The sequence below is a fragment of the Engystomops pustulosus genome, chromosome 3 (assembly GCF_040894005.1).
Source record: "Engystomops pustulosus chromosome 3, aEngPut4.maternal, whole genome shotgun sequence".
Classification (NCBI taxonomy): domain Eukaryota; kingdom Metazoa; phylum Chordata; class Amphibia; order Anura; family Leptodactylidae; genus Engystomops; species Engystomops pustulosus.
In genome coordinates, this window is record NC_092413.1 from 3,853,150 (window position 1) to 3,867,732 (window position 14,583).

Here is a 14,583-nt window from a genome sequence, read left to right on the forward strand (position 1 = left end):
AGTTTTATAAGACCTTTAAGGACGCCTTGGTTCCCCTCTTGACTGAGGTATTCAATGAGTGTCTTTCCTCGGGCGCTCTGCCGAAGTCAATGAGGAGGTCAGCCCTGATCATCCTGTCAAAGGGTAAGGACCGATCTCGTGTTGAGAACTGGCGTCCCATAGCGCTTCTCAATACGGACAGAAAGGTTTTGGCAAAGGTGCTGTTTAATCGGCTGGTGCAGTTTGCACCCCGGCTCCTTTCGGGGACCCAGCACTGCTCTGTTCCAGGCCGCAGTACATTTAGTGCTGTGCTTTGTGTTCGGGAGGCAGTGGAGCAGGGCAGGGCTGGTAACTGGAAGGGGTACTTGCTGTCCTTGGATCAGGCAAAAGCGTTTGATCGGGTTGACCACGAGTACCTCTGGTCTGTCCTTCTGAGGTATGGCCTGCCGGGGGAGTTTGTCAATTGGCTAAAGGTTTTGTACGCAGGGGCAGAGAGTTTCCCGCTTGTAAACGGTTGGATTGGCCGCTCTTTTGAGGTCGGGTCTGGTGTTCGCCAGGGTTGTCCTCTGAGCCCGCTACTGTACGTGTTCGCGATTGACCCATTCCTTAGGAGGGTTGATCGTGGGCCGTTGGTGGGAGTCGGGATGGATCGGGCAGCACCGGAAGCCACTCTGAGGGTGGTAGCGTATGCTGATGATGTCACCGTTTTCGTGTCCTCGGGAGGGGAGGCGCAATGGGTGATGTCAGAGGTTGACCGCTACTCAGAGGCTTCTGGGTCCAAGATCAACCGGGATAAGTGTGAGAGTCTCTGGCTGGGAGAGGGAGGTCCAGGCTTTGATCTCCCGGACACTCTTCCAGGGCCCCAAGACTCTGCCAAAGTTCTCGGCATCGAATTTGGCCAGGGGGATTACCCCATGCAAAACTGGGACGGCAGGCTTAAGATCGCCGCTCAGAGGGTGGACCAGTGGAAGGGTTGGTCTTTGACCCTCAGAGAAAGGGTTAACCTGATTAAAACTTACCTGCTCCCATTGCTGATATATCTGGGCAGTGTGTGCATGTTGCCAGAACCCCTCTGGACTCGGGTCTACAGTCTGTTCTTCCAGCTGTTATGGGGGAATAGGCTGAACCTAATCAAGAGGGAGGTTACTTACCGCACGAGGAGACAAGGAGGGTTGTGTATGGTCAACCCTGTGGTGTTCCTAGTGAATACCTTTCTTAAGATCAATATCGCCAACCTCTGGAAAGAGAGGGCTCCTCCGTGGGTATACTCCTGCAGGGGATGGTTTCGGCCTTTCTTCCAGGAATGGGAGACAGGAGGACAAGTGAAGGATCTTCGCACACCGCATGGGCATCTTCCGGCTTATGCTACCCCGGTTCTGAAGGTGATTCGCCGGTGGGGTCTGGGAATGTGGGAGATCAGGACCATGTCGAGGAAAGTCCTTGACAAGAGGGTTCTGTTGACCCATTTCCAGAAGCCTCTGGCCCTCAGGGATTGCCCAAGTCGGGATCTTGGGGTGGGTTTGAGTTTATTGAATTCCATCAGGATCCCCTTGAAGTTTTGGGATGTGACTTGGCGCTGCTTCCATGGAAAGCTGTGTGTGAGGGACAATCTGAAGTGTAGGAGCTCTGAGGAAAGGGGTTGTCCCCGGGAGGAATACGGTGGCCTGCTGGAGAGCATGGACCACTTCCTGCTTCAGTGCCCCTTTAACACAGAGGTGTACAACCGGGTGGGCGCTTCCATCCATTGGCCCGGGTTGGCCGGTCTCTCCTATGCGGAGTGGGCCTATGGAGCATTCAGAGGCCTGGGTGGCCGGGACCGCTGCACGTTATTTCTAGTCAGTCTAGTGGTCAGGTACCACACGTGGAACGCACGGTGTTTAGTATCGACGCAGCGTAAAATCCTCCCGGTGGATGAGGTGGTTAGGAACATTCTGGGTGACCTGGTGAAGGTGCGCTCTCTGGAGTATGAGAGGCTGGGCACGGGGAGGGCCTCTCTCCTTTGGAGGGGGTTCTCCTTTAGTGTCCCTTAGTCTGTCATCTCCTCTCCTGGTGTTGGGCTGATGCTGCACTGTAGATTTTTGTTTTGTGTTCTGGGCATGTAGTGATGTTGGGCTTGCAGGCGCCGAACCTGGGCTTTATGTGGTTTTGATTGATGTTGTTGAGATTTTGAGATTTTATTTGTATTCTGGTTTCTTTATGTTATGTTGTAATTACTGTATATATATTGTATATATTGTATATAGTGGGGTTTGGGACACAGTGTTAGGTTGGGAGGGGGGTGATGGTGGTGGGATTTACGTTGGACTCTATGACCCTGGGCACTGGTCTGGACTACTTAACGCAAACTTTGGACGTTAGACCAGTGTCTGGGGGGAAGGGGAGGGTGCGGGCGAGGGATTTAGTTTAGTGTAGTGTTGTGTGTATTTGTTATTATATATTTAAAAAAAAAAAAAAAAAAATGGGTGTGGGATGTGGTCTGTGTGGGGTGGTTTGTTATTAGAGGGTGTGGGGTGGGTTTATGTATATTTATAGTCATTTATGTTTTATTTGTGGGTGTGGCTTGTCTTATTGTTTATTGGTTTGGTTTAGGTTGTGATAATCGGTTGGGTGGGGGTTGTGGTATTTGGTGTTCATTCATTTCGGTGTATTTTAAGTTATTGTTTTTACTAGGTGTGAATGTGGCTGGACCAGCAGGTAAGAGATTGTATATATTGTATATTATGTTTTTGTATTGTTATGTTTTTTTACTTTTATATAAAATAAAAGATCTACAGGATGTAACTCAGGATCAGTACAGGATAAGTAATGTCATGTATATACACAGTGACTGCACCAGCAGCAGAATAGTGAGTGCAGCTCTGGAGTATAATACAGGATGTAACTCAGGATCAGTACAGGATAAGTAATGTCATGTATGTACACAGTGACTGTACCAGCAGCAGAATAGTGAGTGCAGCTCTGGGGTATAATACAGGATGTAACTCAGGATCAGTACAGGATAAGTAATGTCATGTATGTACACAGTGACTGTACCAGCAGCAGAATAGTGAGTGCAGCTCTGGGGTATAATACAGGATGTAACTCAGGATCAGTACAGGATAAGTAATGTCATGTATTTACACAGTGACTGCACCAGCAGCAGAATAGTGAGTGCAGCTCTGGGGTATAATACAGGATGTAACTCAGGATCAGTACAGAATCAGTAATGTCATGTATGTACACAGTGACTGCACCAGCAGCAGAATAGTGAGTGCAGCTCTGGAGTATAATACAGGATGTAACTCAGGATCAGTACAGGATAAGTAATGTCATGTATGTACACAGTGACTGCACCAGCAGCAGAATAGTGAGTGCAGCTCTGGAGTATAATACAGGATGTAACTCAGGATCAGTACAGGATAAGTAATGTCATGTATTTACACAGTGACTGCACCAGCAGCAGAATAGTGAGTGCAGCTCTGAGGTATAATACAGGATGTAACTCAGGATCAGTACAGGATAAGTAATGTCATGTATGTACACAGTGACTGCACCAGCAGCAGAATAGTGAGTGCAGCTCTGGGGTATAATACAGGATGTAACTCAGGATCAGTACAGGATAAGTAATGTCATGTATGTACACAGTGACTGCACCAGCAGCAGAATAGTGAGTGCAGCTCTGGGGTATAATACAGGATGTTACTCAGGATCAGTACAGGATAAGTAATGTCATGTATGTACACAGTGACTGCACCAGCAGCAGAATAGTGAGTGCAGCTCTGGGGTATAATACAGGATGTAACTCAGGATCAGTACAGGATAAGTAATGTCATGTATGTACACAGTGACTGCACCAGCAGCAGAATAGTGAGTGCAGCTCTGGGGTATAATACAGGATGTAACTCAGGATCAGTACAGGATAAGTAATGTCATGTATGTACACAGTGACTGCACCAGCAGCAGAATAGTGAGTGCAGCTCTGGGGTATAATACAGGATGTAACTCAGGATCAGTACAGGATAAGTAATGTCATGTATGTACACAGTGACTGCACCAGCAGCAGAATAGTGAGTGCAGCTCTGGAGTATAATACAGGATGTAACTCAGGATCAGTACAGGATAAGTAATGTCATGTATGTACACAGTGACTGCACCAGCAGCAGAATAGTGAGTGCAGCTCTGGGGTATAATACAGGATGTAACTCAGGATCAGTACAGGATAAGTAATGTCATGTATGTACACGGTGACTGCACCAGCAGCAGAATAGTGAGTGCAGCTCTGGGGTATAATACAGGATGTTACTCAGGATCAGTACAGGATAAGTAATGTCATGTATGTACACAGTGACTGCACCAGCAGCAGAATAGTGAGTGCAGCTCTGGGGTATAATACAGGATGTAACTCAGGATCAGTACAGGATAAGTAATGTCATGTATGTACACAGTGACTGCACCAGCAGCAGAATAGTGAGTGCAGCTCTGGGGTATAATACAGGATGTAACTCAGGATCAGTACAGGATAAGTAATGTCATGTATGTACACAGTGACTGCACCAGCAGCAGAATAGTGAGTGCAGCTCTGGGGTATAATACAGGATGTAACTCAGGATCAGTACAGGATAAGTAATGTCATGTATGTACACAGTGACTGCACCAGCAGCAGAATAGTGAGTGCAGCTCTGGGGTATAATACAGGATGTAACTCAGGATCAGTACAGGATAAGTAATGTCATGTATGTACACGGTGACTGCACCAGCAGCAGAATAGTGAGTGCAGCTCTGGGGTATAATACAGGATGTAACTCAGGATCAGTACAGGATAAGTAATGTCATGTATGTACACAGTGACTGCACCAGCAGCAGAATAGTGAGTGCAGCTCTGGGGTATAATACAGGATGTAACTCAGGATCAGTACAGGATAAGTAATGTCATGTATGTACACAGTGACTGCACCAGCAGCAGAATAGTGAGTGCAGCTCTGGGGTATAATACAGGATGTAACTCAGGATCAGTACAGGATAAGTAATGTCATGTATGTACACAGTGACTGCACCAGCAGCAGAATAGTGAGTGCAGCTCTGGGGTATAATACAGGATGTAACTCAGGATCAGTACAGGATAAGTAATGTCATGTATGTACACGGTGACTGCACCAGCAGCAGAATAGTGAGTGCAGCTCTGGGGTATAATACAGGATGTTACTCAGGATCAGTACAGGATAAGTAATGTCATGTATGTACACAGTGACTGCACCAGCAGCAGAATAGTGAGTGCAGCTCTGGGGTATAATACAGGATGTAACTCAGGATCAGTACAGGATAAGTAATGTCATGTATGTACACAGTGACTGCACCAGCAGCAGAATAGTGAGTGCAATCTCATTCTGCTGTGTGCTACTGAAGGGTGTGGTTGTGTGCTGCTGAGCTCCTGCACCACCTGGTGGAAGACCAATCCACCCAGGCCTGCTCTCTCCTCCCCAGGGAGGGAGTGGGTTTTCTGGGATGAGTGAACCAGGCAAATCCCGGGCTTCTGCCTCTCGGACTAGGCCGGCGGGGGGCAGGAAAAGCCAGATACCGGCCAACATGGAGGGGGTGAGAAGATCTGCCCGAACCCAAGGACGCAGCGATGTGACCTCGGCTGCCACCCCCAAGACCCAGGGAAGCCGCAAGGTCTCCGGTTCACAGAAGATCAAGGCAAGTAACATCAGCCTGAGTGCTCCTCCTGGAAAGCTGAGTGACTGTGCGGGAAAGTTGGGTGGTTCAGCTGGAAAGCTGGGTGCTCACGGAGGTGTGCAAAAAGCATGGGGACATCTAAAGGCCCGGGAGTCTGCTACCATCTATGGCTCCCGGATTGCTGAGCACCTCCGTGAGTACGAGGAAGGCGGAAAAGCGCTGAGGAGGCTCCAGGAGGAGATAAGGGAGACCTTGGCCCTAGCGGGGGTGGCCACTAAGAAGAAGAAGCCTGATCTTCTTACCACCATCAACAGGCTTAAAGCCGAGGTCACCGCTCTGGAGGAGAAGCGTCGGCTTATCCGTGAAAACAGCGGTCCGTTCCGGGAAAAGCTTGAGAATGACACCAGATTTGAAAAAATGCAACAAGAGCAGCTGAGAAAGCTGAAGGGGCTTGAGATCCAGGCGGATGATGGCGATGATGAGGAGGATGAGGAAGACCTGCCGTGTCCGTCTGGTGGCCTGCACCAACACCAGCAGGCCTCGCACGACAGGCTGCCTGCAGAGCAAGCGCCATTACCATCAGGCTGCGGCTCTGCCAACCTGGAGGAGGAAAGTGATGACAGCGGCCAGGGGGGGGCGCTAATGGCTCAGATCCGTCAGCTTGAGTCCCCAGTTCACCTCCAGAACTTTACCTTCGGCGATGATATGCCAGATGACGACCCAAAGAGAAAGAAGAGAGCCAGGAAGATCAAGGCGTCTCAGGAGGTGAATCTGGTGTTTCGTCCCCTCCCTGTTCCCTCCGGGCAGGCAGCAGTGCCAGCCTGTCGTGTAGGCCCCGTTACCCAGCCCAGCACGAATCCTGCAGTGGACTCGGTGCCAGGGTGCGGGGAGATTGCAAAGCCACGTTCCATCATGGCGCAGAGCACCAGCCTTGTTTGCAGTAGCAAGGATGGTGCAGGGAAGGCATCGGCCGAAAGGCCGGACAGTGAGGGCGATCCAGCAGGTCCTGGTACTGTGCGCTGCCCCCCAGTGGGAGGGGGGGGTGGCCCGGTGCCAGGGGCAGTGGCGGTGGCTCCTGTGGCCCCTAGCGCTGTGGCTGCATCTAGCTCCGGTGGGCAGCGGCAGTGTGATGGGGCTGCTGGGGCTTGTGGTGCGGCGCCTCCCAAGCGTCCTGTGCAGCCTGTGGGAAAGGGCGCAGGAAAAGTTTTATTTTGTATCGGTGCATCTGACCCTGGAGATGACCATAAGAGACTGTCCGGAGTCAATAAGGACAAGCGGCCTCTTTCATCCAGCGAGCAGCGATGCTCAAACCTTAGAAAAACTGTGGGACAACAAGGGGTTAATGCCAATGAGGCAGAGGGCACAAGTAAGATCGGGGTTGGAGCTGCCTCTTCTCAGGCTGTATCAGCTATGGAGGTGGCTCTACCCCCAGTGCCCAGTGACGCCGAGGCAACCCCAGGTCCTCCTGGCCCAGCTGGTGTGAGTGATGCAAGGAAGCGAGGCAGTGATGCAAGGAAGCGAGGCAGTAATGTACATAGTGTGGTGAATGTGGGGGTTGTGAATGGTGCTGAGGGGGGTGATCCTGTTGTGCGTGCTGGACCTTCTGCACCCCCAGTGGTGGCCGCTCCTATAAGGAGCTATGCGAGTGTCACCGCTGGGGCAAGTGGGGTTAACTCCTTGTCTCCTGACTCTGGGAATAGCGTTTTGCAAAGGCGTCTTCTGGAGGCTCTCAGGAGAGGGGAAAAGTCAATCACTGTAGAGGGGAGAGAGGTTGATCTGTCCTTCTGGACAGACAGGCATGGCCTGGCAGCCTTCCAAGAGAAAAGGGGGGGAGAGACTGTATGGTCTTTACCCACAACCGGGCCCGGAGCTGCCCGTAGGAATGTGGTTCGTCTTCGCTGGAGGGGCAGTGACGCATGCCCACCCAGGTCAAGGGTGGTGGAGCTCCTCCTGAAGATGAACTTCAGGGCTAGTGACATCTTTGCCCTGATACATCCTTATGGTACTCCGGAGTTCGATGTCAGCTTTGTTCGGCCGGAGGGCTTAGAGCTCTTCTGGTCGAATTATGAGCTGGCAAAGAACGAGCCCGCATGGCGAGACTTTGCTGTGCAAGCAGTGTCTCGCCAAAACACAGTCAAGAAGGTGACCGTTTTGACCCGTAACGAGTCACTTTCTTGCATGGACATCATGACTTGGCTGAGTCGTTATGGCGAAGTAGTTCAGGTACCTCAGAAAAACCGCGATGAATTTGGCATTTGGTCTGGGGCCTGGACCTTCATGATGAAGTTGAAGTGTTCAGGCGGCACAGTCGCCCACATTCCTTCTTCAGCCTTTCTTGGGCGGGACAGAATCCTGATTTTCTACCAGGGGCAGCCGAAGGTCTGTCACAGGTGCGGTGACCCCACACACTTTAGCGCCAGCTGCCAAGTGCAGAAGTGCGCTTTGTGTGGTGGGCTAGGTCATCTCGCTGCATCCTGTAAGGACATTAGGTGTAACCTGTGTGGTGAGCTCGGTCACCCTTTCAGCCGTTGTCCTCGCTCCTTTGCCAATGCGGTTGTGACCCCAGTGGAGGAGAGCCATGAGGTTGCTTCTGCTGGGGAGGGTACCAGCAGAGGTGGAGGAGCTGAGGGGCCTGTGAAGAAAAGTAAGAATAAGTCACCTTCTCAGTTGAGGCGGCTTGAAGCCAGACAAAAAGGGAGAGAACTGGGGAAGCCTCAGGTTCCTGGGGTGACCCTTGGTCCTTCCTCAGAGGCTGGTCATGCTACTGAGGCCCTGAGGGATGATGAGTTGGATGAGGAGGTCAGGAGGATGGAGCGCGAGAAAGGTGCCATGTCCTCCACGTCCTCCCATTATGAGAGTATGGATGAGGATAACAGGATTTGGCTAGAAAATAAGCGCAAGCAGAAAAAGAAAAAGCGCGGCGTATCTAAGGTACCTAAGGAAGGGAAAACTTCCTCCCCTCTGGTTGAGCTTTCCAACCAGTTCCTCACCCTCGATGAGATCGCCTCCTCGGAAGGAGAGGCTGAGGGTGGGGTTCTGGAGGTGGCGGCGGAGCAGCCTGCAGGGGGCGCCGAGTCTCTATCCTCTGGGGAAGCCGGGTCCTCAGAGTGGGAGACTGACTCAGAGTCAGGAGACAAGGACGAAGGAGAGGGTGGTCCGGGTGGGTCCTTGGGGGCCAGTAATAACATGGACACCTCGATTTCGTTAAAGAGAAGTTGCCCCAATTCTGAAGGGAAAAGGGAAAAGGGATCATCCTCAGAGGAGAGTAGAGGGAAGGGAGGTAGTAAGAAAAAAGCCGTCTAACTCAATCACTCATGATGGCGGCACCCACTCCGTTGACACTGGCGTCCATTAATGTCGCCAGCATTAAGTCTGATGCGGCTAGATTTGCGGCCTTTGATTTTCTCGGCCGTGTTGAAGCCGACATTTTATTTTTGCAGGAGACCAGGCTGCCAGATTTGGCGGCCGTGTTTAAAGCTAAGAGGGAATGGAGACACGGGCCTTCCTATTGGTCTCTTGCGGCCGAGCCGTATAGCGGAGTGGCGGTCCTTTTTACCGCACCGGTAGAATGCCGACGAGTTATTGAGTTAGAAATGGGGAGGTGCCTGATCCTGGATGTCCTCATGAAGGGACAAGAACTTCGTCTTATTAACATCTATGGTCCCCAGTCCAAGTGGGACAGGAAGTGTCTCTTTATGAGGATCAAGCCCTACCTTTTTACAAGTCGGCAGGTGGTCTTTGGAGGGGACTTCAATGCTGTCACGAGGTCCCAAGATAGGGGAGGTTCCAGAGACAAGCTGACTTATGATAGCGTCGCTCTTAATAGCATAGCCAGTGAAGCTCGCCTGGTGGATGTCCACATCCGGCACACCCCAGGCCACGCGGGGTTCACCTATTATAGGGGTAGCTGCAGGTCTAGAATAGACAGGTTTTATTTAAAGGAGGAAGCCATCTCTTCAGCAGTGTCCGTTGTTGAGGTGGAGTTCTCCGACCACTGTTTAATTTTGTTTTCTCTGAATGTTACAGAGACCCCCCGGATGGGAAGAGGCTACTGGAAGCTCAATTCGTCTCTCCTGGAAGAAGCAGAGATCAGACAATCCTTTGAGGACTTTCTTCAGAGCCAGGTACCATTGCTGGGCCTTTGTAGCAGTAAGTCAGAGTGGTGGGAGATGCTCAAGAAAAGGGTGGCGAGATTCTTCCGGCAGCTCTCGAGCCTCAGGAGCCTGGACAGGTACCGCCTGTATCAGGGCCTGAGGAGGAAACTCGAGCATCTCGTCTCGACTGGAGGTAGTCGTGAGGACATCTCCAGAGTGAAATCCTTGCTGAAGAGGTGTCAGTACGATAGACACGCATCTTTGGTTTTTGAGAGGGATTACGGGAAATACCGCTCGCCCGACCCTTACAGAAACTGCAAGATGTCAGTGAATGGTAAAGTTGTCACAGGACTGGTTGACAGTACGGGATCCCTGAAAAGGTCCAGATCAGGGATTCTGGAGGTCGTCAGATCCTTCTACTCGCACCTCTTGGGCAGGAAGGATCTAGATCGGGATGTGATGTCGGCTTTCCTGGCTGAAACTGTCCCTGAGCCAGGAGTAGACCCCTCTCTTGATGTTTTGACAGAGATGATTAGGGAAGAGGAAGTCAGCCGGGCGATTGAAGGGCTCGCCCTCAAGAAATCGCCGGGTCCGGATGGCTTAACATCCGAGTTTTATAAGACCTTTAAGGACGCCTTGGTTCCCCTCTTGACTGAGGTATTCAATGAGTGTCTTTCCTCGGGCGCTCTGCCGAAGTCAATGAGGAGGTCTGCCCTGATCATCCTGTCAAAGGGTAAGGACCGATCTCGTATTGAGAACTGGCGTCCCATAGCGCTTCTCAATACGGACAGAAAGGTTTTGGCAAAGGTGCTGTTTAATCGGCTGGTGCAGTTTGCACCCCGGCTCCTTTCGGGGACCCAGCACTGCTCTGTTCCAGGCCGCAGTACATTTAGTGCTGTGCTTTGTGTCCGGGAGGCAGTGGAGCAGGGCAGGGCTGGTAACTGGAAGGGGTACTTGCTGTCCTTGGATCAGGCAAAAGCGTTTGATCGGGTTAACCACGAGTACCTCTGGTCTGTCCTTCTGAGGTATGGCCTGCCGGGTGGGTTTGTCAATTGGCTGAAAGTTTTGTACGCAGGGGCAGAGAGTTTCCCGCTTGTGAACGGTTGGATTGGCCGCTCTTTTGAGGTTGGGTCTGGTGTTCGCCAGGGTTGTCCTCTGAGCCCACTACTGTACGTGTTCGCGATTGACCCATTCCTTAGGAGGGTTGATCGTGGGCCGTTGGTGGGAGTCGGGATGGACCGGGCAGCACCGGAAGCCACTCTAAGGGTGGTAGCGTATGCCGATGACGTCACTGTTTTTGTGTCCTCGAGAGGGGAGGCGCAATGGGTGATGTCAGAAGTTGACCGCTACTCAGAGGCTTCTGGGTCCAAGATCAACCGGGATAAGTGTGAGAGTCTCTGGCTGGGAGAGGGAGGTCCAGGCTTTGATCTCCCGGACACTCTTCCAGGGCCCCAAGACTCTGCCAATGTTCTCGGCATCGAATTTGGCCAGGGGGATTACCCCATGCAAAACTGGGACGGCAGGCTTAAGATCGCCGCTCAGAGGGTGGACCAGTGGAAGGGTTGGTCTTTGACCCTCAGAGAAAGGGTTAATCTGATCAAAACTTACCTGCTCCCATTGCTGATATATCTGGGCAGTGTGTGCATGTTGCCAGAACCCCTCTGGACTCGGGTCTACAGTCTGTTCTTCCAGCTGTTATGGGGGAATAGGCTGAACCTTATCAAGAGGGAGGTTACTTACCGCACGAGGAGACAAGGAGGGTTGTGTATGGTCAACCCTGTGGTGTTCCTAGTGAATACCTTTCTTAAGATCAATGTTGCAAACCTCTGGAAAGAGAGGGCTCCTCCGTGGGTATACTCCTGCAGGGGATGGTTTCGGCCTTTCTTCCAGGAATGGGAGACAGGAGGGCAAGTGAAGGATCTCCGTACACCGCATGGGCATCTTCCGGCTTATGCTACCCCGGTTCTGAAGGTGATTCGCCGGTGGGGTCTGGGAATGTGGGAGATCAGGACCATGTCGAGGAAAATCCTTGACAAGAGGGTTCTGTTGACCCATTTCCAGAAGCCTCTGGCCCTCAGGGATTGCCCAAGTCGGGATCTGGGGGTGGGTTTGAGTTTATTGAATTCTATCCGGATCCCCTTGAAGTTTTGGGACTTGGCTTGGCGCTGCTTCCATGGAAAGCTGTGTGTGAGGGACAATCTGAAGTGTAGGAGCTCTGAGGAAAGGGGTTGTCCCCGGGAGGAGTGCGGTGGCCTGCTGGAGTGCATGGACCACTTCCTGCTTCAGTGCCCCTTTAACACAGAGGTGTACAACCGGGTGGGCGCTTCCATCCATTGGCCCGGGTTGGCCGGTCTCTCCTATGCGGAGTGGGCCTATGGAGCATTCAGAGGCCTGGGTGGCCGGGACCGCTGCACGTTATTCCTAGTCAGTCTAGTGGTCAGGTACCACACGTGGAACGCACGGTGTTTAGTGTCGACGCAGCGTAAAATCCTCCCGGTGGATGAGGTGGTTAGGAACATTCTGGGTGACCTGGTGAAGGTGCGCTCTCTGGAGTATGAGAGGCTGGGCACGGGGAGGGCCTCTCTCCTTTGGAGGGGGTTCTCCTTTAGTGTCCCTTAGTCTGTCATCTCCGCTCCTGGTGTTGGGCTGAAGCTGACACTGTAGATTTTTGTTTTGTATCTGAGGTTATAGTGATGTAGGGCTTGCAGGCGCCGAACCTGGGCTTTATGTGGTTTTGATATATGTTGGTATGTTTAATGTGTTTGTATCTTGTGTTATATGTAGTTATAGTTCTTGTGTGTATAGGTTGGTTGGTTTTGGGGTGTTGGTGTTAGGGTGTTAGGTTGGGAGGGGGGTGGACGGGACTTGGACTATACGATCCTGGGCACTGGTCTGGACTATATAGCGTGAACTTTGGACGTTAGACCAGTGTCTGGGGGGGGGGGGGAGGGTGATGGGCGTGGGATTTAGTTAGTTATATTTATTGTTATTTAATGTTAATGTTATTTCCGTTATATTCATTGTTATTTCTGTGTTTATTTATTGTTTATTTATTTATGTGTATTTTGCTGTGTATTTCGATATAAAAAAAAAAAAAAAAAAAAATTTAGGTGGTGGGACTGGGTGAAGGTTTTGTTTGTTTTCATGCTGAGTGTGTGGTGTGTGTGTGGCTGGGCCAGGAGGTTTTGTAAGTTTATTTTCGTTTATATTTGTTCTTTTGTAATTCTTTTGCCAGAAGTTATGGCTTTATTTATGTTTATTATTGTTATGTTTTTCACTTTTATATAAAATAAAAGATTTACAGGATGTAACTCAGGATCAGTACAGGATAAGTAATGTCATGTATGTACACAGTGACTGCACCAGCAGCAGAATAGTGAGTGCAGCTCTGGAGTATAATACAGGATGTAACTCAGGATCAGTACAGGATAAGTAATGTCATGTATGTACACGGTGACTGCACCAGCAGCAGAATAGTGAGTGCAGCTCTGGGGTATAATACAGGATGTAACTCAGGATCAGTACAGGATAAGTAATGTCATGTATGTACACAGTGACTGCACCAGCAGCAGAATAGTGAGTGCAGCTCTGGGGTATAATACAGGATGTAACTCAGGATCAGTACAGGATAAGTAATGTCATGTATGTACACAGTGACTGCACCAGCAGCAGAATAGTGAGTGCAGCTCTGGAGTATAATACAGGATGTAACTCAGGATCAGTACAGGATAAGTAATGTCATGTATGTACACGGTGACTGCACCAGCAGCAGAATAGTGAGTGCAGCTCTGGGGTATAATACAGGATGTAACTCAGGATCAGTACAGGATAAGTAATGTCATGTATGTACACAGTGACTGCACCAGCAGCAGAATAGTGAGTGCAGCTCTGGGGTATAATACAGGATGTAACTCAGGATCAGTACAGGATAAGTAATGTCATGTATGTACACAGTGACTGCACCAGCAGCAGAATAGTGAGTGCAGCTCTGGAGTATAATACAGGATGTCCTGTGGTCTCTCCTAGGCTATGGAGATGGTTGGGAGTCTGGTGGAGAAGTTCTCCCCCCATCAGCCGCTCATTGTAGACTCTGTGTGTGTGGAGTCCATCCCGGTGAGTTGTGACCCGTGACCCTGCAGGGAGGGTATTGGGTGCGCTCGGTCTGGGTACTTACCTCTGTGTCTCGGGTAGGTGCTGGTGAAGTTGGTGAATCAGGTGTGTGACAGACGTCCCGGCGCGGCTGTGATGCTGCTCAGTAAGCAAAGCTCTGGGAAAGTTCTGTGCGCATGTCATGTCCCCAAGGTGAGTGGTGGATGGTGGGGGTTATAGTCCAGAATCTCTTCCTCTGCTCTCCAGTGTATCCTATGAGATGTAACATCACACTGCCTGTATATACTATCTGTGTGCTGTGTGCAGAGTCTCCAGTGTATCCTATGATATGTGACATCACACTGCCTGTCTATACTATCTGTGTGCTGTGTGCAGGGTCTCCAGTGTATCCTATGAGATGTGACATCACACTGCCTGTCTATACTATCTGTGTGCTGTGTGCAGAGTCTCCAGTGTATCCTATGAGATGTAACATCACACTGCCTGTCTATACTATCTGTGTGCTGTGTGCAGGGTCTCCAGTGTATCCTATGAGATGTGACATCACACTGCCTGTCTATACTATCTGTGTGCTGTGTGCAGAGTCTCCAGTGTATCCTATGAGATGTAACATCACACTGCCTGTCTATACTATCTGTGTGCTGTGTGCAGGGTCTCCAGTGTATCCTATGAGATGTGACATCACACTGCCTGTCTATACTATCTGTGTGCTGTGTGCAGGGTCTCCAGTGTATCCTATGAGATGTGA

At 50.7% G+C, this 14,583-nt stretch overlaps 1 protein-coding gene across 6 annotated transcripts in view; it reads left to right on the plus strand.

Moving 5' to 3' along the window:
• AARS2 (alanyl-tRNA synthetase 2, mitochondrial) overlaps nucleotides 1-14,583 on the plus strand; it is a 40,660-nt gene that overhangs the window by 20,510 nt on the left and 5,567 nt on the right. For all 6 annotated transcript variants that reach the window (XM_072139779.1, XM_072139780.1, XM_072139777.1 and 3 more), the window contains exons 20-21: nucleotides 13,752-13,838; nucleotides 13,917-14,027. In XM_072139779.1, coding sequence (XP_071995880.1) covers nucleotides 13,752-13,838; nucleotides 13,917-14,027 — 198 coding nt within the window. The remainder of the gene's footprint in view (nucleotides 1-13,751; nucleotides 13,839-13,916; nucleotides 14,028-14,583) is intronic.